Below are 26231 nucleotides of genomic sequence, written 5' to 3'. Positions count from 1 at the left end.
GAAGTGGGGGACAGGAATGTGGTTAGGCGCAGTTAACAGAATTAGCCAAGTGCGGTCTCAGCGTATAAAATTGTGAATGTCGATTGTTGAAGTAAGTCAGTTTCATCTTTCAATAAAGGCTTCAGTCATTTTGTAATTTTGAAGGAAATTGTGAGATCTACTGTCATGCTTAGAGAGTGAGTTATTGTGCCCTGTTTGGAGGAGTGGTCATGAGCGAGAGCAAACTCATTACAGTATGTTTCATGTCTAATGGACAGTAGCATTGCTTAACTTACATTCTAACCCCTTTCCTTATGGGAACCTAGTATATCAGGTTCCCATAGCGTCAAAATTCCTGCCCAAAATTAATGTTTATTTGTGTTACACCGACCAGAAAAGTGGCTTTGATTAGTTTCTTCTATCATTATCTGTTCTTTTACTGAACCCAAACTGCATGTATTTTTGCCTAATTTTCCCTCTTCAACATAAGAAGGAGCATGATTTGCTATCAAATTCCTATGAAGACATAGGTAGCAATCACAGCTGAGCCAAGTTTTTTACTTTTGGTGAACCCATTCGGGTGCCCTTTAGTGATCAACAAAAGAGTTTGCGGGCCCATCAGTACACACTCTATTCATAATCTCATGTCCAATTGATATTTCCCATTGTTCGATGTCACATGCAGTTGACCATGAAAAGAGGATACATGTACTGTTTATTGCTTTCAAACATGGGTATTACCAACCTGACTCTCTTTCGTTGATGGGCAAAAAGGAATCTCATTTGGGAGCCTTAATGGTTCTCGGAGAATTGTGGAACAGGTGATTTGAAGTACAATCTGCAAAAAGCAAAAACATGGTTTTGCTTCACAGTTTGTTCTCCACATTGTTTAAACTTGGAACATACCATCAACTGCCTTGACTTCAGGTTGCCCGTTCTTGGGTGGGAAAGTTTTCCTGATGTTTCGGATTCTGAAAGAAAAGGACACAAAAGATTACACATTATACATTCATTTGTTTCAACAAAAAAAGAGAGAGAAATGTTTAATGATGAGTCATAAAAGGGGAAAACAATTCATGCCTACTTTAAAGATGGCCCTTCCCTTTTGCATTTCTTCCAAAACAGCACAGAACATGATATATTCCACCAGAATGACAAGACTATTGTCAATCTATAACATTTCTGTGATATTTGAAGATCGTTAGCCGTTAAAATTGAAATAATGCACCAAACGCTCACCGTAACGTATTCTGTGTACCAGGCACAGCTGCATACATTAATCCTCCTGTGGTTGTAATATGATACTTATACTTTGAACAACAGATATGCATGTTAAAGCTGTCAGAAAAGAAGAATTCACTAGCTTCTCTTACTTTGTTATCAATGGCAAATAACAACACACCACTTACATGAACTACATGTACAACTAAGTGCATCACACAGGTATGTAAAACTAGACTAGTAGTTTAGATTTGTAATTTTTTTTTGTAGTAAATTGTAAAAAAATATTCAAATCTTAATGGTCAATTTAACTAAACAAATAAAGACCCTCTTGAGTTCAAAATTTACAGGACCTTTCCAAATAGTGTTTTCTTCAATACCTAAGTGTTCTCACCAATTTTTCAAAAATTTGCATGCAAAAGGGATTAGCTGTCTTTAAAGTTTCCTAATAAACATTAAACTAACATTATGCCAGAGGGCAAGAAAGAGTCAGGTTTCCAAAGTCTTGATGTTTGGACATAGCACTCATAATATGAAGTAAGAAGGAGACATTTGAGCAAGGTCTGGCGTGGGGCTTCGGTCTGGGGTGGGCCTTTGGTCTGGGGTAGGGCTTTGGTCTGGGGCTGGGCTTTGGTTAGGGGCTGGGGCTTCGGTCTGGGGGTAGGCCTTCAACCTGAGGGTGGGGCTTTGGTCTGGGGTTGGGGCTTTGGTCTGGGGTGGTGTTTTGGTCTTGGGTTGGGCTTTGGTCTGGGGTTGGGGCTTTGGTCTGGGGTGGTGTTTTGGTCTGGGGCTGGGCTTCAGTCTGGGGCTGGGGCTTTGGTCTGGGGGTTGGGCTTCAATCTGAGGGTGGGGCTTTGGTCTGGGGCTGGAGCTTCAGTCTAGGGGTTGGGCTTTGGTCTGAGGTGGTGTTTTGGTCTTGGGTTGGGCTTTGGTCTGGGGTTGGGGCTTTGGTCTGGGGTGGTGTTTTGGTCTGGGGCTGGGCTTCGGTCTGGGGCTGGGGCTTCGGTCTGGGGGTTGGGCTTCAATCTGAGGGTGGGGCTTTGGTCTGGGACTGGAGTTTCGGTCTAGGGGTTGGGCTTTGGTCTGAGGTTGGGACTTTGGTCTGGGGTTGGGGCTTTGGTCTGGGGCTGGGGCTTTGGTCTGGGGCTGGGGTTTCAGTCTGGGGGTGGGGCTTTGGTCTGGGGATGGGGCTTCGATCTGGGAAGGGCTTCTGTCTGGGGGTGGGGCTTCGGTCTGGGGGTGGGGCTTCAATCTGAGGGTGGAGCTTTGGTCTGGGGCTGGAGCTTCGGTCTAGGGGTTGGGCTTTGGTCTGAGGTTGGGACTTTGGTCTGGGGTTGGGGCTTTGGTCTGGGGCTGGGGCTTTGGTCTGGGGCTGGGGTTTCAGTCTGGGGGTGGGGCTTTGGTCTGGGGGTGGGGCTTTGGTCTGGGGATGGGGCTTCGCTCTGGGTAGGGCTTCTGTCTGGGGGTGGGGCTTCGGTCTGGGGGTGGGGCTTCGGTCTGGGGGTAGGGCTGCGGTCTGGGTGTGGGGTTTTGGTCTGGGGGTGGGGTTTTGGTCTGGGGATGGGGCTTTGGACTGGGGTGGGGCTTCGGTCTGGGGGTTGGGCTTCAATCTGAGGGTGGGGATTCTGTCTGGGGGTGTGGGGCTTTGGTCTGGGGATGGGTCCTCTGTCTTGGTCTCATTCTTGGATCATTTCGAATTGTTAGTACTAACCTGGCTATAACGCTGCGCCATGTTTAAAGTCAGTTCTCTACTGTCTGTTTATGGTGATTAATCACAGTTTAGATATCTACACAGGACATGAGACCAGCTTTGCAGGTCCTAGCCTTTCAGGTTCAGATGTTTACAGTCATCCTTTCTTGGAGGGAATCCAATCTTTTTTCACCAGCACTTTGACATACTGCTTTGGATATGGAAACATGGAGAAAAATCACCCCGATGAAAAATAATATGATAAAGACGAACTTCACTTTATTCCATTTCTGTCTCTGAGTGCTGATGGAACAGGCTCGACATCATCGTTGCCCTCTGGTGAGTTCGACGTGGAACCATTCGCGTCGTTAAGGAGACCCGTCTTGTCTGTCTCACGCTTGGACTTCTTACCACACCAGAAGGAAGGACTCAAACAGAACAATGGAGATCTGGTGACACCGTATCCACCTGACATTGAAGGAGAGAAGGTCAGTGGGTCGGTCAGTGGGTCGGTCAGTGAGAGAAAGTGGCCATCAAGCATGTGCAGTAAATTTATACAAAGGTTAACCCATTGAAGACTAGTGCCTAGTATACTCCAGCAGGTGTCTAAGGGAAATGTGTGTTATAGCAGCATCAGCTCCTCCTCAACTGGTTTATAACAAAACATCTAAGAATAAGACATAATGATGTATTGCCAATTTAGTCTATTCTGTATCTATATCAGAATCACAGCACAGAGGACCAATGTTTGACTCATATGGTTCCATAATCATAAACAGCTTCCAACCGTAGTGCATGGTAATGAAGCCCTCCTTCAGGATCACAAAATAGTTTTAAAATTTCTTTTAACCCATTGAAGATGAGTCCTGAGTATACTTGGACAAGTGTCTATGGGAAATGCGTGTTATAGCAAAATCAGTCCGTCCTCAATGGGTTAAAATGTGAGAGGTCCACATCAACTGAACACACAGCACATTTGTGACCCGCTACAACAAAAAGGTCCTAAAGTCGCGCACGGTCAAAGCCGTGAAAATCGAGTTTGAAGTCAGAGCATAAAAATTGGTCAAAACTTACGATTTTCTGATTGTGACATATTATTGGAGTCTGACATGTCTTCTATCATCTGTCGAAATTATGAAGCAAAATGATGAAAGGAAAGACCAGAAAATAGCGTTTTTCTGGGCCATGTTTTTTGGCGTTTCAACGAAACAGAAACTGGTTCGAAAATTTGGATTGAGCGCCACAGATAGGCTCCGCCCCTAACAACGACCAGAGTGATCTCATTTGTCAGTTTGCTGCTTGCCGCTAACCGAAGCGTGAAGCTCGCACACTGCCCATGCAGTCGACTGGTGCGTGCGGGCAGGGTGCGCTATGCCCAGCAAGGGAGCACACATGCGTTCGTTTGAATGAGCTTGAATGAGCATTTCGTGGGTTGCTAGGGCTTACCTTCTATTGTCTGGAGGTGAAAACTGACTTGCGTGTCCCTTGATCGCGATTGCGTCGCAAGGAAAACTTTTAAGGTGCTTTTCTCGAAACAGTGATTTCCCACACGTCTCGACATGCTCTCTTTTAAACATCGATATCTCCGCAGCCGATTATTTATATAAGATGTGTTATATATCAGTTTAAAGCAGAAAGATTAGGGAATTATGTCATGCAATTTTCAAATAATCGACCTCGCCCGACTTTAGGATCATTTTGTTGTAGCGGGTCACATTTCATTTCAAGGAAACAAAAACAACTGCCTATCTCTATTATCTACACCAAAATTTTTGCAAGATTAATGTAAAACCATGATTTGTGCTATATTTGTCCATTTCAAAGGGTGGTGTTACTACATGATTTTCACTCGTGCTGCCAGTGAAGGCCTGGTAGGATGCGATCCAAACGTCACTCACCTGGTACCACATTTTCCAGGTAGATAGCCAGACTGAGGTAAAGGATGATATCCACGATCAGCATGACGATTGGGGCGTAGGCTGGGAAGGGGCCGAGGGTCATGTTACTGAACTGGATACCACCCAAGTTCTGCTCATATAGGATAGCCTGACAGTCAAACATTGAGGAATTGAGGAGAAATAAGTGTCATATGAAACACTTAACATTGCAACAAATAATAATCAAATGGAAACATCCATTTATATACAGTGCACTCCCATTATAACGAACAAGGATAGAATGAAGTTCAAGCTACAATGAAGTAAAAATTCAGGTTGCAGGAATATCCATGCTATTTTCTTTATTGTTTATTTGTTTGGTTATAATGAAAGTTTGATATAATGAAAGAAAACTGCCAGTCCTGAGGACTGCATTATAACAAAAACCCACTGTGAAACAGAAACTAAACATTGCAAATCTTCTAATTCAAGAAATTCTTCGGTCGAGATGTTTTCATTGCAAATGATTGACAAATTGCCCAACATCAACGTAAATAAGCACTGAATTGATCAGTGTTTTAGTAGTAGCCATGATAAAAAAATCACGGGTGTACATACTCGAGTGGGAATCGAACCCACTAGACCACCAAGCTTCCGCCCGACTGCGAGTGTTGGTTCTAATCCTTATAGCATTCGGCGGGTACTGCGTAATTATTCGTGAAAATTTCATCTTGTACAAACCCGTTATGAGGATGACTCCCGAGAATACTCGAGCAGGTGTCTATGGGAATGCGTGTTAAAGCATAATCAGTCCGTCCTCAACAGGTTAAAGGACAAGTTCACCTTCATAGACATGCGGGTTGAATGAATGCAGCTGTATTAGTAGAACACATCAATGAGAGTTTGAGGAAAATCGGACAATCCATTCAAAAGTTATGAATTTTTGAAGTTTTTGCTCAGTCACGGCTGGATAAGAAGACTACTATAGCTTGTGATGTCATATGAGTACAACTATATAAAGAAAGTGTAAAGAAAACTCAAGATATTCTCCCTTTTCTCACATAATAAAAGGACACTCGACTTCTCTCTTTCAGAAGTCATGGGGAATAATATTACCCCTAACATAAGTCAGATACAAGTCGAAGAAATGTGCACTTTATTCAAAAAGTCAAGTTTTGTGAAATTCTCTTTTTATTTTCCTTATATCGTTGTACGCATGTGACATCATACACTGTAGTAGTCTTCTCCTCCAGCAGTGATTGCACAGGTATTTTAAAAATTCATAACTTTTGAACGGATTGTCGGATTTTCCCCAATCTTTCACTGATGTGTTCTACTAATATTGTTGCCTTCACTCAATCCACATGTATATGAAGGTGAACTTGTCCTTTAAATAACTTGCTTTCATGACACTAAACATGACTCACTCTGTCAAAGAACGATGAGATAGCGACGGGGGACAGGAGGCACAAAACCCAAATGGCAGGGGTGGGAATAGCATCAAATCCAAGCAGTCCAAGGGCGATGTAGGGAGCAATGAAGAGCATGAGGGCTATACTACCCATGGCACCGGCTGATGTCGCCCTCTGGAAGAATGGCGTTAACATGAACGCCATGGTAACCACTGGATGAGGATAGAAAGGGGGTATGAGAAGATAATCGTGAAAAATTTATGGTAACAACCATCTCAAAATTTCATTGACATTATAAACAGGTCATCAATTATTGTACTGACAGGTTAAAAGTGAAATGGCTTCATTTAATAAAAAAAAAATTATTGAGAATGGTTAGGACACCATTTCTTAAAATTATGCAGATACCAAAAAAAAAAAAATATGAATCAACTTACATCACTAGTAACTTCTATTCATGACAATGTGTTTGAGGGTATTTGAGGGTGAGCTGTAACTTATTTATGTGACATTTAAACACCTAGAATAGCTAGACTTTCTACAGTTCTTCAAAACAATCAACTAAGTTGTAACAAAAGCCTTGAACTAAGTTCCATACCTGAAAGTCCGTAGAGAAAGAGTGCTAAGAATATGAGGAAAAAATTCCCTGAAGAAAAGAGTGTGATGGCCTTGGTATAACCTGCAACAATAAGAGCCACCGCCAGGATGATCACACTGTACACTATGAACCAGGCAAGCCTGTGGGAATACAAGGGTCAAAGGTCATAGCACGTTAGACAGGGGTCATAGCACAGAACAAAGAGAATTAAAAGCAGCAATCACAAAGACATTTGCGAATAGTGATTTTCCATCAAAAAGTTCATGATAAATAACCCTCAAACAAGATCACTTTATTTTTATTTCATTTATTTATTCTTTTTTTATATACTGCAAAGTTACAGTGCATTCCAGTAACTTCTACATGTACATGTTTTCTCAATGCAAAGTTTTAGCAATGAAAATCTTAATTCAAAGTCTCTGGTGGTAATGATACTACATACACAGCCCAGGACAAAAGCATTCATAACAAGGCTAGAGCGCTTAGACAACTGGTCCCCTATTGCAAGATATATTGATACCTTTTGTATATGTGCAGTCGAGATCATTAAACAGTGAACAGCCTCAGTTAAAAGAAATAAAGCATATATGTTCATTTATAATGGTGAAACAAGGATTAAACCTATGAAAGCACATATCACATTCATCATTTTGAAGTTTTTCTAAAATCAAGAAGGAGAATGAAAGTGGACATACATCTAATGGAGAAGAGAAGTTTTCATATGAAAGACTAAGGAGGCGCTGCAAGAAAGTTGACTTGCAATCGACTGCAAATATCAATTGCAATTATTGCAACTGATAGATCAAATACAACTTGTAATCAACAGTAATAGCTGCAAATGATTTGGGGGACATGCAATAGATTGCAAATATCTTGAAACTCCCCTAAAGTCTACCAAAGTGACACACAGGGATAGAATAAGACGAGTGGAGGAAAAGATGCAATTCTGAGGAACGGATGCGATCCAGAAGAAGGGGCGTGGTCCTCCTCCAGAGAGGCGCTCACCAAAATGCAGTGTTCCTCATCCCCATGATGTTCATACACTCCTTGATCTTGTACTCCTTCTCTGCCACCAGGACCGTCATGAGAACGGCGGTGAAAGGCATGTACGCCAGCACGATGTATGCCGATGCTGTGATGCGGAGGGAGTCGATTGGGTAGTCATACTGACCCTTTGGCATCATCTCTACAGCTATATCAGGGATTGGTAGACTAAAGTTCCCTGTCACCAGCTGGAGGTACATGTAACAAACAGACAAAGAAGAAGATTGAACAATGAGAAAGAGAAGAGTAAATCATCGGAGATGATGGATGACACAGACATACATGTACACATAATTTTGGAATGAGATGTAAATCACATTGTAGTATATAAATGATAAAAAGAATAAAACATTTAACTTTTAGTGTTAACATAAGATCAGTATTCACATGCTACTCTTAAATCTTATGCTAAGGACTGATATTCCCTTTGAATTAGCAATACATTGTACCTAATAGAAGTGTTTGCTTTCTTTATTAATCAAAACAGAGCTTGACAGAGGTTTGCGGTAACACCATATGTGTACACATGGTATTACCGCAAACCTTTCTCCCTCATTTACTTCACCATGCAAACCTTCAAGCAACATATAAAACAGAGCTTGCATGGTAATACGTGCAGCATTTTAGCATGCAGGATAAAAAGAAAACAACAAAACATACATGTACTTCTTTTGTAAAAGCAAATCATAGATGCTACATAAAATCAAGTGTACAATTTTCTTATGAAAACTGAAATAAAATCAACACATATGCAGTATACTATAACTCCATGAGCGATGTGCCACTGTAGAAGATCAAATATTTGCATTTAAGTAAACAATGAATGAATGCAAGGTTCTGAATGGAACAATGGAGTCGTGTACACAGACTGCCTTGGTGAAGTTGGCATATGTACATGTAGGAGCAAGGTAAAAACCAGGAGTTTGTAGAGCAGAACTGGGAACAAAGGTATGCCAATGAGAGCATAAACTTGTACTTGAAGAGACAGACAGATAGATAGACAGACAGACAGATAGACAGACAAAGAAAGAGTCAGAGAGTCTATTAAAAGAAGTACAAATGTAGGACCGAGTCAGGTGAAATCTGTACAAATCAAGCTGGTTAAGCATCAACATGACAACAATGTAATTTTTTTCCAAATTTTTTCCGACACTTTGTCCAATCTTCATAAGTGTTATTTCAGCGAAGGTTATTGATGAACAATTCTTTTGTATTATGATACATTTTACCAAGCTGTAAAAAATATGATCACGACCATAGGTTCTTAATAATTTAGATACATTCCATCCTCCAGAACTCACATACATTTTTATTCCTGACATTTCTCTGCAAAGCCTCCCCCAATGATTATTCCACCCACGCTCCATTAGTGACTCAAGGATGCAATGCCATGCATCTCTCATACAGGTGAGTGTTATACTGATATCAGCTCTATGCCTAACAAGTGTCCTCCAGCTCTATTGTAATCCCTCTACAGTATCCTCTCATCCCTCCTTTTTCCACATCACAGGCAAAATATCATGCCGAAGGGAAGATTTCTCCTGTTTTTTCTTGATGAAAAGACAAGACAAAACATACCACAACCAAAATGACCTAAGACATGGGAGGAAAGAGAAAGAGAAATAGCAGACACTGATTATGCCTTGAGATTTAATTTCAAGCAATTTATACTGTATGTGTACATGTATAGTCAGGGACTGGACAAACAGGGGGCTGCCCACCCCCACCCCACACATCTCTCTGGGTCAAAAAAAAAAAGAGAGAGAAAAAAATGCAAAAATACAATAGAAAAGAAATCACAACACCCATATTTTCCACAGTTTCTGTCCTTTAGATTCAGCCAGTTTTGGTCTGCCATCCCCCCCCCCCCCCCAGCCCCACTCCCCCCACCTACAAAAACGTTCTGCAGCCCCTGCATTAGACAGCGTCTCTTCAAAGGTTGAAATGCTCATGTACTGCACACTGCCAAACAATGTAAACAGTAGTTGCGATGTAATGTACTAAGCTGACAGCGGACTGTTTGGCCTGGTGCATGATGGGTAGAATAAAATCATGACTAAAATGGGTGTGTGCATGTTGGCTGGCAAGCTTGGCTGTAAACACTGCAGTACATACGTCTTTAAATTGACATCTACCATGTGCCTGTTAGAAGCTAACAAACATTACAGCTTGTCACTACACCCCAGTCTACATTACACCATTGCATTTAATACAGATTGTATAAAATGCTGGACAATTTCATCCTAACTAAGATAATCAACCACCTTTAAGGGAATTTTATGAATACCTCAGATGATCAACCCATTTTAGCTATAGGATGGACTGATTTTGCAACAAAACGCATTTCGCAATCCCATAGACACTTGCACGAGTATACTTGGGACTTATCCTCAACAGGTTAAAGTGCTCTTTATAGTGACTTAAATGATATCAGGATTTATAGGATTTACATGTATCTAAAGGCTTCCCACTCTGTAAAATACATAGTATAATCTTCTTATAATGGTATTGTAAATCAAGCACCGGCACAAAAAGGTACTGTCAAGTCTACAGAGTAAGCCTTTTTTTTTTTTGGACAAACCATTGACAGGCATTGGACAGGACCACACAGAGCTGACTAGTTTCTGTGTTATCTGCTTCACAGTAAAAATCTAAAATACAATGCATTACTGGGTCATAAGAAGCTGCATGCTCAACACCTGCCATTTGCATTATGTGGTGCTCACAATGAACTGTGTTGATCACACTCATGGGAACACAGTGTAAGCATGCAAAATGAGCTCACTGTCAAGAGAAAATTCTTCTATATTGTAGATTGTCACTGGTGACACCATACTCTTTTAAATGAACCTACTGACAATCAATACAAACAATCAGAGATACAATGTAGAAAAGCACTCTGAGAGTGCAGACCTCAGCCAAGCAGCTACTTTCCACCAATAAACCCTCAGGTGCGTGGCACGCCTCGCCCTAGCAAAAAAATGAGCAGGTACTTTAGTGTGCATATATTATAAAAACCTAAAAAAATGTGCAGCTTTAACTCCCAAGTTCATTGACCCTACCTGCCAAAATATTGAAAATCCTTCATAAAATCCATAAAAATTTCAAGATCACTACCAAAACTTAATCATCTGTTCCTGATGTCATTTTCAACTGTGGACTGTAAGTTGCATCCAAATCTGTTCACAACTTTTTGAGTTATTTAGTAACAGAAAAAACAAACACCGATCGATAACATAACCTCCTCCCTTGGTAGAGCTAAAAATAATGATTGTAACAATGCATACATGTACCTTGTATTTTTATTTTACTTTTTTTGTGAACGAATGGAATGAAAAATAAATCTCAACTGAATTGAATTGAATTGAAGGTTTTACAAGAAGTAGTTTGGATGGGCAAGACATGCTCACAACATAAACCATGGAGACTTGTGACTTAGTCTGGGTACATTCCAATCTGTGTGGCTCAGCACCTAAGGATCTGTGTTTATTCATCTCTCATAAAATACAGATCGGTAGGCGTGGCTGTGTCCATACCCCACCAGTAAACAAACCCAGTATACTGTTCGTCAGGTCACACAGTATGTTTCACTATTTTGGCTGGGTTTATAGACATTTAGTTGCAGAAGCCCCAAACTATAATATGTAGCATGCTACATACATGTAGTTTTTTTTACCACTTGCCCAGTCGGGCAAGCAGATCTTTAAATTGTTGCAGAACACTTGCCCGAACATGAATCTTACTTGCCCAAATAGAAAGTACAAAAATATCAGAAAATGAAATAAAGAAAATCACTTGTACATCATGTAAGCCATGGGCTTGACACATTGGAGAAACAAACTCGGTTCGATCGAGTGTTGGTATTGCTTGCAAAATGCTGGATAGTTGCTAAAATGAAATTTCAGTGCTTTGTAATTGAATTTGTATTGATCACTAAACAGTCATTATCCTTGGGCTTCTGTTTGGCTGGCTTCGTGGGTTTGAAAGGTGGAAAAGTGAAAAAAAAAGCTGGCTTCAAAACATTCTGTTTGCCCTATTTGGGCAAGCATTTTTTTCTCATTGTTCCAAAACACTTGCCCGACTTTGATTTTCACTTGCCCCGGGCAATCGGGCAAGTGCTTACGTAGCACCCTGAGTGAGGGAGATAATGATGATACTGTTCCTGTCTTATGCCAGAGTAATTCCATGCACTTTTGAATAAAAGTCTTGTCTGTGTAGTAAGAACTTTTTTTCATTCAAGAGCCACTTCAGTCACATGATACTGTCAAACCTGTCTAGTCTATAGTGGTCACCCAAGGGAGACAAAAGAGTCTCCTGACCCGGTGACCGCTACAGACAGGGTCATTAAAATGGCTTTTCGGGGGGGGGGGGGGGATTGTGTTTCGTTGTCGCATATGGCAGGTACCCGCTATAGACAGCGGTGGCTATAGACAGGTTGGACCATATATGATACAATATAAATTGCTTCCTACTGTACAGACATCATGGCGGTAATTGTTTCATTGCCATACTGTACATGTACAATCTGATAAAATGTATTCCTTCAGTCAGATGTTTATAAATATCATTTTAAATGAGATGAATGAAGAAGGAATGAGATTCTCAAAAATTCTGCCATGTTTGATGTCAAAAAAAAAAATGCAAGGCTAAGGGAATAACAGTTACACTTCACTACCTGTCGAACTGCTGGTAAACAAAGCATCTCATATCATGTTACATAATTTTTCGCTCTAATGCAGCTGGGAAAGGCATACTTTTATAACCAGTAAGCTGATGATGCTACCCTTCTGTAAATATTGACCCAAAGGGCAGTATAAAACTAAATCAAATATTACATAACCTTAGTGTCTTGTGTTCGTATGGGTATCCATGGAGCTCTAGACTGTGTAGTATTCCAATAATGCTTTTGACAGATCTTCGTTTAATAGTGCAAGACACAATAGTGAGAACTTCAAAGTACATGGAACCTAGTAGTTTCAGTGAAATGCATGGGGGAGGGGTCAGGGGATGGAAGGCATTAGTTACATTATGTATGATTAACATTAACTCACTCTAGTCTGCATTCCAGACTATTCATTTCTCATCCCATTTTAGGACGATAAACAAGAACATGAAATACTTCCTCTGTAACACAGATGGCACCTTTTAGGTTTACGATGCTAAAATATGTAACAATGCAGATTACCTGGAAAGTGATGGGATATAGTTTGGTACTGAAGTGTTACTATGATATTAACCAATTGTAAACATGTTTGGTATTAGTTTGGTATTTTGAATTTTGTGCAGGTATTGCATAATGCTAACATTTGAAATCACTGTAAGTACATTCACAACAAAAAAAAAAAAAAAAAATGAGAGGAATCCCAAGACTCCACCATGACTACGATATATGTGTATGCAGAGACTCCAACTCTCCCGTTTTCGACGGGAGATCTCCCTCCGAAAGCCCATTTTTGCAAAATCTCCTGTTCTCCCGCTTGAAATGATTTCTTACTAAATGTAATTTTGTGTTGACAAATAAGTCTTAGATAGCACGAGAGAGCATCTAGAACCCTAGAGCTGGATCCCGGCCGCAAGGAACTTCGCGCACATCAAATTGGAGTCTCTCGTTTGCCAGGGGTTTCAGGCGGGAGAATCTCCCGATCAGAAGGTGCTTGGGGTTTGAGTCTCTGTGTACATGTATGTGTGTATGACATGCGTGTGTGCATATGTATTGGGAAAGTTTAGTCTATCATTTGAAAAACATCCTTTGCATCAAATAATTACTGATATAAAGGTCCAGAGTTGAAGGGTACTGGGGGACACTGACTGTATTTTTGCTGTGTGACAGACAAACCATTCATAAAACATATACTACTTAACTAAAAAGTCTAAACTTGTGTACTCTACAAACAGGCAAGACAAGTTTGCTCTTCTGCCTGGCTACATGTACACTTTGTAACAATGCATGACTTGATGCAACTGATGAAACACATTAAGCAATTATACTGTGACCCTACATCCACTTCTTTGGTACATAAGTCCATGTGGTTGACGCTTTGGTACCATTATCAATACAGCGGACCCCAAAAGTTAGAAGCAATCAATGCTTTTTTAATTCTGCAAATGCCATGATATCTTGGTTTTCTCCTCACAGAAATCACAGTCATGCCATAGATATTTCATTTGTATGTGTTGTTGTTTTTTTTAAGCTAAAAAGAAAAAACAAAACAAAAATCTTCCTTAGGTTGGTGGTTCCCTTTAATCTTTATGGCTTCACTTGAGCTGGGTATCAATGTGTGGGCCAGAATAACAAAGCTGGAAGCCTTCTAAAAGAGACAAAAATACATCACTTACTGGTTGCTGTGATAAACACAAATGTAAAGAATGGCCTATGAGTTACAGTACATAGTATGTCTGTCCAGAGTTTTTGTCATACAAATGTATTTGAGGTTGTACTATCAAACACCACTCTCTATAGGAAGCCTTGGCAGGAGCTCCACAATATTTTAGACACTCTCAATGGGTGTAGATTTCCACATATTCCTTTGTTTTAACCTTTTATGTACTGACATTTTCTACTGGTCTGATAATTCTAATCTACATTTTTTGATGCCTACAACTGGAAAGAGAGGATTCTAAAACCCAGGATAAGCCTGTAATGATTTTTTGAAAAAAATGAAAACGAGCAAGCCAAGGAACGATCCACACAATTTGGCACATGTCACAGGTGCCAACCTCCGACTTTAGCAAAACGAACTACACATGTCAATTTACTGATGAAATCTCACACGAAGTACTGCAAAAACTGTGATTTAGTAAAATTGCAATATGGAGCTGAAATAAACATGTTAAACAATATTTATTAATTTTTAGAAGAAATCTCTTCAAAAGATTTTTATTTAGATAAAATTCGTGGGGAATATTCCAGATATGCAAAATGAAATTGGCATCATTGTCCGAACGTGCTGCCCATAGAAAACTGTGTGTAAGTAACGTTGCACTAACTATGCATTGATAATAAGCGATAATGGTTCGACATCACAGTTCAAACTATCTAACGAAGATGAGGACTGAGTGATTCTTAAAATCTAAATCCAAAAAATAGTCAACGGCAATCACGGTTTACGCCTGGTTAGAAGAAAACAGCACCCAGTACGTATAGACTCTAGACTATAGAACTAGGACTAGGACTAGTGAGCAGTCAAGGACCGAGAAGATTCTACTCGCCGCCCCGTCGACAGCTGTACGTGCACAGCGCTCAATAGGCACAGCGTAAACATTTAGTATGCAATACATACCCCTGCTGCCAGAACTTGAAGAAAGTCCAGACTCCAAGGTCTAGCGCTGCCGCTAGATCTAGGCCCTTGTCCTGCAGGCCCTGTTGTTTCTGTGCTGAATTTTGCAGGTAAGGTATCTGCTTCATGGATTTTCAATGTTTTTGTAGTCGAGATAAATCTCATGGTGGTCGTATTAACACCATGGACTAACTTAGATCTAGTTTTAGTAGGACCCATACCTCGGAAGAGTGGCCTGACCACGTATACAAACAGTGCCGCCGCTTCGCAATCCAAGTGCTGGTGTAACGCTAGGCATAGTGCTAGAGTACTTCCGTATCCATGTAGATATCTCAAAATTCACTTAACCAAATTGCACCAAAATCACAAGAAATATTTTATGACTCATGTCCACTTGCTCACGCTAATTGGAACCAAATCGCAAGTCGGGAAGCATAAGTGAAGTTGTCGACTTTCCTGTCGTCGCTAAAAACAATCTGCTCTGTAGGACTAAACAAGAGTGATCGTGGCGTAGTAGCCCTACGGCCTGCGCACGCACAGACTGAAGTTAGCCATCTAATATCATGAGACAAATCTTTCAAGTAATCGGGAGCAAAAAAATCAATTTATAAATCATTTGAGCTCAGTTAAATGAAAAATAAAGTTCGTAAATCACACAAATCGCCCAAATCATGACATTTTTTAGTTTAGTTCCCGCGTAAATTTCCCTTTCGCACAGTACTAGTCGGCTAACTTCAGCTCTAGATTGTGCATGTCGTGTTTACCAAGATCTCTCGCGAAGAGTGAGGTTTTTTTTTTTGTGACAACTTGAAAGTCGGCGTCAATATTGATACTTCTCGATTACCGATTTCGTTCAAATATAATGCAGTATTTTGAAATATGCTTAGAAGTATATCCTGTAATTTTGGTGCGATTTGGTTCAGCGAAATTTGAGACAGTTGCACGGATAGGACAGTACACAAGTGCCGCCTGCTAGCTAAATTGGGCCTAAGCATCGTCTGCTACTCGGCACGATTTAACGCACGCGTATGCGAGGGCTTGTAATCAGAGATATATTTGGCACCTGTGACATCACAACATCCGGGCTCGTCAGCTCATTAGCATAATTCTCGCCAAAAAAGTTCCATTTTCAACATGAAGTTACGGGCTAAATCGTTATGAAATTTTGATTCTGTTTGCACCTCTGGGTCTTTTAGAATTAAAAGAACAACATATGAAAAAATAAAAAACTGGTACAATGCCCTTTTAAATAGCCAAGATCTTTCATCAGCATTTAAAGTAATCTGCTAATTCCATGAATTAATGCAGGCTGTGAACACATCAAACACTTGTGTGTACATCATCATGTCAGTTTTTTGTCAATTTTTCACCCTTTAGAAAACCAACTCAAATAAAATAACTTGCAGTTAAAAATGTATTTCAACCAGAAATAAATAACCAAAACAGCCATTTGTAGCACAATAGAGTTAAGCTTAGAATATAATAGGCCACAGTTAATTTGAAAGGGGGTTTATAATGCATAGGCCACAGTCCATACTAAATTGCTGCAGAACAAACAACTTAATATAATTATGCATAGTTTCTAGTTGCATCAGGTAATGACTGCCATTATACCTCCAGAATAGTGATAAAGGTCATTATTACAGTCACATAAACTTTACCATGACAAGTGCACCATCTGAATGTTTATTGTAAAAACTAAAAATTACCGTTCTCTCAAACCTAACACAGAAAAAAAGCCTTAAAGGTTTGGATTTGCTCAAATTACTACGTGTGCCAATGATATCAATTGGAAGAGACAAAAAATATCAAAGATTTGGTTATAGAGGGCACTACGAGATCATTTTGTAATCTAGTCCTATTGAGAACACAGATATGTCATCATATTGTCATCTTGATATTGTGCATCCATTGCTGAACTTATCAAACATTACACACACAGCTCTTGTACTGGAGAATGAATAGTTGCTGTGAAAATCTGACTCCACTATCATGAAAAATAATAATAAGAGTAATAAATAAATACATAAATGAATTAATGAACAGATAAATAAATGAACAAAAAATCAAGTAATTACTTAATTAATGTATAATAGTTATTAATGTATTTATTTACTGAATTAAAAAAAAAATAATGAAACCAATCTGATAACCGAATCATAATCATAAGTAAAGTCAAGACATACAATGTATGGTACGCAGTTCTTGGTCATTCTTACCCACAAATAAAACTTGCTACCAATTCACAACTGCTCATCTGGTTTTTCACTGACTTCAGATACACACATGACATTTGACCAGCTCTTCTTTGACCATTCTAAAGGGTACAGTTGCACACAATTTTGTTTTCCTATTTCTGCTTGTTAACAATCACATAAAATATCTGTTAGCAATATTTCAGTAGAAATAATCTGCAATTTTCCAAAATTCCAAACATAAACAAGCAGAAAGTGGAAAATACCTGAAATGGCTGCCATGGAAACAAACTTTGATTAAACCCGTTGAGGACGGACTGATTTTGCTACAACACGCATTTCCCATAGACCCCTGCACGAGTATACTCGGGACTCGTCCTCAACGGGTTAAGTAAGGTATACGGATATTTGTAAAGACAGCAAAATGAAAGTGAAATGTGCGTGATGTCTACAAATGGAAATTGGCAAGAAAATAAAAAACTTCCTGTTTGTCCATGTAAACACTAATGATCATATTCTTGTCTTTCCAAAGCTTTCAGCAAGATGTAATGGGCCAATAAAGTTTGTTGTCTGTACAAGCAATGTGAACAATGCTATTATTACTCAATCTGAAATTTTCGACAACCTGGTAGTCTCTTCTAAATCTAATCTTGGCTTCTTATATCATACTGGAGGTGAAATGGAGCAGTAAACTTTGTGTTAAGAAGGACAATGGCCAATGTACATGAAAGAGTTGGCTCTTAATGGAAAAGAAGAGGCCGGCCCAAGGGGGAGGGGGCAGGGTTAGTTTGAAGTCCAAAATGTCAAGGGTAGAATAACTGGAAAACAAACAACAACAAAATCCAGTTCAAAAGAAAAAATTTAAACATCCACTACAATCACTGTAAGGATTGTGCCTGCATGCTAAAAAAAAAAAGAAAAAAAAGGTTTTTACAGGGATTACCAGTGTAGCATTGGTAGAGATGTGGATTCAGGTTTTAACTTTTCACAAGTTAATTTGAAACCCTTCATCTGAAATATTAATAAAACATACAATTAAAAAATTGGTTTTGAGATTGCTGAGATATAAAAAACAAAGTGAAATGAAGTGTTCCAAAAAAAGGTGGCACCCATATTTCATTAGGTACTCTTTGTTTCTGGAAATCTCAGCCATTTCAATGAACTAGTTTTTGGCAACTAATCTTTGAATTCCTCTTAGAATTGTATGCTCTGTAAATTCATTTCAGATATGTGGTTTCTAATTATCTTGTGAAAAGTTAATACCTGAATCCTCATCTCTACCAAAACTATACCATTCCTTTTGACATGTATGTGAGCTTCCCACAATTTTCACTCACCCTGAGAATAAAGTGTTCTGTCAGAGCCTGGATAGCTGCAAACCCAGAGTAGAGATACTTGGTGATCTCACAGTTGGCTGGGTATGGTATGCCATAGGCGGGGTCGTTACCATAACACTGGCCTGGAAGATATCAACCAAGACATTGCACACACCACAGTGTGAGGAATGAGACACAGAATATACCTGCTTCACAATCAACAAATTCTGATTGTTGCATGAAAAAAAAAACTGATATTCTAAAAGTCACCTTTAATACAATCTTATATGAAACAATGTAAGGAAAGGTTTTATGTAAAACAAAATATCTTATAATTTCACCTACCATAATGCCAATGTCATAAACTAACATTTTATGAAGAGTAAATCATATTGGAATTAATAATACATTCTCATTTTAAAACTATACATCACACACGGATTCAGCAAACACTGTCAATTGAGGTAATATTATTTCATTGAAAACAAGAATGTTGGGAAAGAAGAACAAAGTGCAGGTAAAATCAGAGAAGCAAAGAAAGAAAATGAAATTCGTCTGTGTGAATTTGAATGAATTGCTACACAGATGTACAGTAAGAAAGTACAGCTAGCTACAGTGTACTTCCAATTTTGGTTCTTTGTGCTTCTGTGAATGATATGGACAGGTTTGTTGCTTTGGACAGACTCTCCATTAATTGTATGATTATGAGACAGTAATATTAATCAAAGCTCAATGGTCATCAGGTCAAATCATGTACTGACCAGACAATGCAACATTTATTAAACCATTTGAGTGTTTTGAGTAATGATCGGCACAGACAACCTAAAGCATTATAAAGACTGTCCAAAGTCCCTAGCACAAAAAAGGCTAAACACACATGGCCAGATCAAACACTATCACTATGGAGGCATCACTGATCAGCATTCCAAGTACTGTATAAGGTGTTATTTTTGTGTACAGATATTTTCGCGTATGAGGAGATCACAGATATTTTTGTGAGACTTTGTTTTCACGAATTGACACTGCTATTGTATTTAAAGTGCACTATTACCCTTCTAGTGTATGATAACATTTTTTGTGTTGTGCTTTGAATTTGTGGCCAAACAGTAATTTACGAAATTCACTATATTTAAGCCTTTGCAAAAAACAACAGTTAATACAGTATTATACAGTATTAAGCATTTGCTAACATTGAAATCATTATCATGCCGTTGACATTTATTTTTCATACACACTCCAAATTTTTTCATTACAAGTGAAAATGCCATCTGCTATTTTCAAACAATTGTTCTACATGTATTTCCATGTAGGCGTACAGAGACAATATATGGTTTCAACTCACCTCTCATTTCTTCAAAAGGGCCGTAATTAAATGGCAACGATCCATAGGAAAGTCTGATTTTGTAGGACAAATTTCCCGGAAAATCCTCACTGAAAACTAGAGCAAGGCTGATGTTGGTTGTGGCATTGACATACGCATCAAGGAGCTCTTCTTCTGATGCAAAGCCGACCACAGGTGGGTCAGCCATGATGTTCAGCTGGGACGCCAGCTCGGAAGTGATGTTTTCAGTGTCAGGGTTGTCTGGAGTGAAGGCTATGGCATATTCAAATGACGACATGAATTGGGGCTGGATGAGTTTATGTGACGTGAGCTGGGAGGATGTGATGGGTTTTATGGGGTCCACTTGGGTGGTAAAGCGGATGGTGGCCAGGTTTGCTACAAATATCAGGGGAATGAATATTTCCTGCAACGGGTAAGAAAACAATAACAAAAACTTACTTCACTCCTTCTCAAACATCATGGAACTACACAGTAGTTACATGGTGGAATGGCAATATATTCACAAACAAAAACTGTGCATCTGTATAATATATAATGATATCCTGGAGAGATTCTGAGTTCCACTACTGCATCTATACTACTAAAGCTACGACCCTCTCAAGGCAATCATTGATATCATGTGTAATACATACTCAGTTATGGGGTTTGCCACAGTTACGAGAAAAGACTTATAATACAAATGTTCAAAGGCTAAATACTCAAACATAACAAACTTCATTATTCTTGGGTCATAAAGGACACTGTATCTGTCCACAGAACTACTGAGATGGAGTTGACTTTGGAGCACATGACTGTACGGTACATTCCCTGATCACTATAAAGACAGCTTTGGACTTGACTGTGCTATACAGTACTACTGTTAATACAAACGTACCATGACTTCACCATCAAAATGTTATGAAATGAGTGGACATGGTAGGCTTGTCAAACGAAGACAAACACTAATTCCAGAAAGAATTGTACATAATTGATAGTACAGAACAAATCTCATGAATTGTTACTTGTTCAGCAAATTTTGCAAGTGGTAATACTTGCAGTTCATAGACATTTTAAACCTTTTGCTTTCTTTCCCGGAGAGGAATAAACCCTACGGACTACAGAAATCCCCAAGTAAAACCATACATCTTTTAATGCATTTCAATTTTGCGAATTTTGCGAGAGCCAAGACCCAACAAATCAAAATGCTCATGTCGATTGCCTACAATATATATGCACTGAATGCCAGTGGCAATTTGCGAAATTTCATGCCGCAAATATTTGTGGCTTTACATATACAGTATGTTTGATATTTGCAATCAGTATGTCCACTCTTACCTGAAAGGTCAGCTGCTTGTAGCGAATCTTGAGCAGACAGTTTCTCCTGAGGAGCCAGTAAATCTGGCTCCATAACGTACTCATGCTGACCACTCGCTGTGACCACTGGGACTGACCAACTCAATGTTCAAAGCTCCTCTCAAATCTTATTTACTGCACAATCTCAAAGGGAAAACCTGCTGGAAGTTGGAAAACAAAAGCAGAGGCACAAAGGTTTTAGAGAGACACGAATATTTAAGTACTGCCATCTGCTGCATAAAGCTGAAGATAGACCAACACATATCATGCATACAAGATTCAGTATGATGGATCAGTGCTCCATAGAACTCTCCTCAGTTGCACTAGCGCTATGTTTGCACACTGACACACTAAAAATGCAAATAACCTACAATGGTCCACACATACCCATCAAAGTTGGAGCTTTCTGTTACTGAGAATGCATCAAATACAATAGATTTTTTCCATCTTTACACAGACGAGGAGCAACAAGGGCTCACTACCTGCCTTTGCCAAATCTAGAGCTTTGTTAATCAGTTGCACATCACTTTTGATGGATGAACTTGGATCAGGGCCAGATAATCAATCTAAGAAAGACAATCAGGGTCGGTACTATGCACAATATAACATTGCAATTACCATGATTATAACTGACACAATAATGCCTGTCATTACACAGCTGTTGCACCTCATGGTCAAAACAATTAGAGTATACGCTGTACATACTATCTCACATCAGACAATGATAACAAAATGAGACATATTACGAAGACTGGAGGAAACTGTTCTCTCATTCATCACAGTGTCATTGTTTTATCACTTTGGCATTAGAAGCTACCAAATTTCCTTCACATGCCGAGACAGAACAATTCTTATCAAAGTATTTCTTTTAAAGTATACTACCGAGTTTGGGACAATCATTTACTTGTAAATGTACTTGTACATTTTGGCCCGAATTGACGAAGGTGGTACAAATGATACTATGGTTTAAACCAGGGACAAAAACCATGAGTGCCAAGTGTCACACAGAATATTCCGTAACAAATTTAATCATTTCGTCGACAAAATGACTGTTTCGTTAATGAAAATTATCATTTCATGGACGAAATGTTCATTTAGTTACAAAATGTTGTCCTTTTATTACAAAATAATTATTTCATCAACGAATTGGCTGATTTTGTGACGAAATATTCCATGCGACACTTGGTGCTCCATGGTTTTTGTCCATGATTTAAACCATGGTTTCATTTGTACCACCTTCGTGAATTTGGGCCTTTGTTTGCATCAAGCTAGATGATGAAATACTTCTTAATAATAACCTGTTGCATGTATGCAAACTCTTCTGATTTGGGCAATAGATTACTGCTTTTTAGAGATTTTAGCCGGCTACCAATTTTTTACTATGATATAACAATTTTGGAGCAAACCTCCCATAAAGATGAAATGAAAGTCATAATTCCTCTTCCTTGGACATTGATTCTCTCAAAAAAGAGTTAGAATATTATGTTCATGCATCAAATGACATATTTTGAATTTGAAAAACCCCCAAAACTCTACACCGTGTTCACCCTCCCACAACCTTCCAACAACAAAAAACCTCCCTCCCAACAGCAAGAGGGCATTTTAACAAAGGCTACAGTGCAGCGTCAAGTGCTATTTTTAGACATGACAATAAGGATACCATCACACACAGTCAGTCTCACTGCTGAATGCAGACAATACTGTAAAAGTGGAAATTTTCGCGGTGTTGAAATTTTCGCGCATTTCGCGCAACCAGAAACTAGCGCGAAAATAAAAGCACGCGAATATTTTCGCTTGCCATACGTTCCCGTGCATGATGTATCGATTCCGCCGAATTAAAAACACGCGAAACTCTTCTGACCCGGCCAACCGCGAAAAATTAGTCACGCGAAAATATCCACTTTTACAGTACTGTACAGATCAATATGAGAGAGAGAGAGAGAGAGAGAGAGAGAGTCGCAATACACTGTGTGCAAGTGTTGGTGACTACTGCCATGTGCAAAAAAAAAAAAAACCCAAACCAAGACAAAACAAAACAAAACAAAAACAGAAACAAAAATAACCTTCAACAAAATATTCACTTTGCACATTTCTTGGTGAACAACTACATGTATGTATTTGGTTCAAACCAAATGTTTCACTACAGGTTTTTTTTAATCAATTATTATCATTATTATCATTTTTTTTTTTTTTTTTTGGGGGGGGGGAGGAGTGGTTCACAAGGTACCGTTAAAGTAAAAATAAAATTTGACAGAAATGGAAGTAAATTTAATCCTGAAGCATGATTACAAATCATGGCTCCTTTTAGTTTCAGACTTAGGGTAAACCTGGAACTAAAATTGTAAATTTTTGCAGATTTTTGAATCACATGTGGGTAATTCCATGAAGTTGGGGCAGTGTCCATGTAGCATCATGATATTAAAAAAATACATTTCAGCATAACTCAATATCAATTATGCTATACATTTATTGTTTGTAGGCTTTACATTTGCATTGAGGCCACACATTTTCCTGGAAATTTTGTGCCATTCAGACTCAATTTTGATGAAGTTATTAATCAATATATGTAACAGTGTCCTGTAGCATCGTGACGTGTCCATGTAGCATCGTGATAGTTAAAATCTGGTCCTAAAAGACAAATTAATGCAATTAGCTTGACCAAAATTTGATATAATATGCATAATTACTAGATTAGTCAGATAGCTAAATATCTTAATTCTCCTTTCCACAGTTTTACTTTTACAAGAAAATTACACAATGTCGACTGGGCTGTGTACTACTCAGTATAGTTATCTATGCCATCAATGGTGCCGACACCTTTGACACAATAATGTGGCCATTAAATCATACTTTAAACTATTACACAAATGATGTAGTCTACCAACATGAAACAACTCACGTCTTACTCTACTACAACAAAAGAAACTCAACATACAATCCGCATCACTCGACAAGATACTATCTAGCATGTAGTAACGTTAGATTGCTATGTAAAACTAGGTCTATGGAGCTGAAAGGTAGCAGCTATTGACATGGCAACTACCACTAGGGGCGGGCGGGCGGGCAGCGGGCAAGCCTCCACTCTGCGATCCTGCTGGAGCTTGCTGGAGCTGGAGACGGCGGGTTCGGTTTTACCGTTGTGAAACTATTCCAGTCACATCTATTCCACCCCTACCAAGTCTCACTTGGCGTGATCTATTCATTCACTTTCACTCCAAACTATATCCAGGGTTCCTGAAAGTCCCAATTAATACAATGATTACCTACCTCGATTTTTCCTCTTGTCCGACAGAGCGCCGTTTTTGAGCTGCCAGCTGCTGCGACTGTCTTGTCCACGTCTAGTCTGTAGACTGTGTGTTGTATTTTTTTGCCACCACCTTGCCGATACACGTACGTACTGTATAATGTACACTGTAGATGAGGTTTAACTTGTACGATCTTTTATACACACGAGTATTGAGCAGGGAGGCGTGTCACAATCGCCTTCATGTGGATGGTATTTCGCATACAGTACTCTCATTGATATTATTAGTATCTCTTTGCAATACTCTCATGGATATTAATAGTATCTCTTTGAATGTGTTCACTGTGTTGAATGTTCCCAATTGCGTGTCTGTGTTCAAGCAGTCGTGTCGTCACAGGTAAAATTATAAGATTGGTTAAATTTGTAAGATTTTATTAAACGTTATCGACTCCCGATCGGGAGTATGAGAGTCTCATGTCAAGGACGTACGTATTACAACAATTAACATTAAATACACAAACGTGTGGAATTAACATAATGCTATATGATATTTGACATGGACATTGCAAAAGGAAGCATTTTACAGTTGTGAATTGATTGCAGTCATCTTACTTAAGAACACAAGGGTAAACTCCTGGATACTATTAACTATTAAACTTGCTGTGATCATAATTATATTTCCCCTGAAATCGACATTTGAATGGGATTTATGAGAAATTTAATCAATTTAATCAGTACAATTTGCTTATAATGACTTGACACTTTAAACTTTTTCTTGCTCTCTCTTGTCAATGTCCGACAGGACAAATAGGCACCACACATGCATTTCTTCTTTCCCCCTCATGTTCCCATGCTCTCTTTGTAAATACACCCCCCCCCCTCCTATCAAGTATCATTTAAACTATTTGCAAGCATATAGATTATGTGCACGGGGGTTGCAACGATTTTCAAGCTTTAAGCTTATGTTGCAATTCCTTTGCGTGTTCGTTACCTTGAATAATGTAGCTCTCTTAGTGGAGTTGTATACTATCCTGTAGCTGCTTCTTATCAATGTATACTTATTGTCTATATTCTGTCTTGGCTATATGAGATGTACTTGCATACATTTGTATGCATTCCTATTTTGTGAACATGCATGAAATCTTGAATAAATAAATCTTGAATAAATAAATGAATAAATAAGCATCATGACGTATAGATCATTCGGTATATGTTCCTTTCTGTTTACTTTTTCTCATACGGTTATTGTTCTAATACATTTTTTTTGTTTGTTTCGGCTTGAGTGAAAGCGGACAATAAGTAAGAAACTTTCAACCACCATGACACTAAAACGCGGGGAGTTTGCCCAAATGGTGACCTCACTACCTCCCCAAATAAGTCGTCATATACAATATAACGCAACACTTGCGTACTTGCGTACTATTCTCAATACAAGTACATACTGTATCTCTTTACCTGTTGTGCAATACTCTCACCTATCCCATTTTCTGATGCCCCGGTCTGATGTGTATTATGTCTTCTTTTTTTTTTAAACATATTTCACGCATGCTTATCCTATCAATGTCATTTTTTTTTTAATGATTCTAATGTAAAGCAACCGTATCAGCCTTCGAGCTGCTATATTGTTTTTTTTTTAATACTTGCACAATAAACCATATTGAATTGAATTGAATTGAATTTAAGTTTCTTTTTACAAGATCTTAA

At 38.9% G+C, this 26231-nt stretch overlaps 1 protein-coding gene across 1 annotated transcript in view; it reads right to left on the bottom strand.

Annotated features, from left to right (window-relative positions):
• LOC139729331 (cholesterol transporter ABCA5-like) overlaps nt 1-21394 on the bottom strand; it is a 48063-nt gene extending 26669 nt beyond the window's left edge. The window contains exons 1-9 of the mRNA XM_071640256.1: nt 21266-21394; nt 19952-20354; nt 18631-18752; nt 7783-8009; nt 6778-6917; nt 6195-6391; nt 4789-4936; nt 3169-3358; nt 886-950 (exon numbers count right to left, since the gene is read on the bottom strand). Coding sequence (XP_071496357.1) covers nt 886-950; nt 3169-3358; nt 4789-4936; nt 6195-6391; nt 6778-6917; nt 7783-8009; nt 18631-18752; nt 19952-20354; nt 21266-21349 — 1576 coding nt within the window. The 5' untranslated portion in view covers nt 21350-21394. The remainder of the gene's footprint in view (nt 1-885; nt 951-3168; nt 3359-4788; nt 4937-6194; nt 6392-6777; nt 6918-7782; nt 8010-18630; nt 18753-19951; nt 20355-21265) is intronic.
• Nucleotides 21395-26231: the final 4837 nt, after the last annotated feature.

The sequence above is a fragment of the Diadema antillarum genome, unplaced genomic scaffold, assembly GCF_040938485.1.
Source record: "Diadema antillarum isolate AM-2024a unplaced genomic scaffold, OU_Dant_1.0 seq00000234_RagTag, whole genome shotgun sequence".
Taxonomy (NCBI): Eukaryota; Metazoa; Echinodermata; class Echinoidea; order Diadematoida; family Diadematidae; genus Diadema; species Diadema antillarum.
The sequence above is the reverse complement of the archived record's forward strand: the minus strand, read 5'-3'. Positions and strand labels throughout refer to the sequence as shown.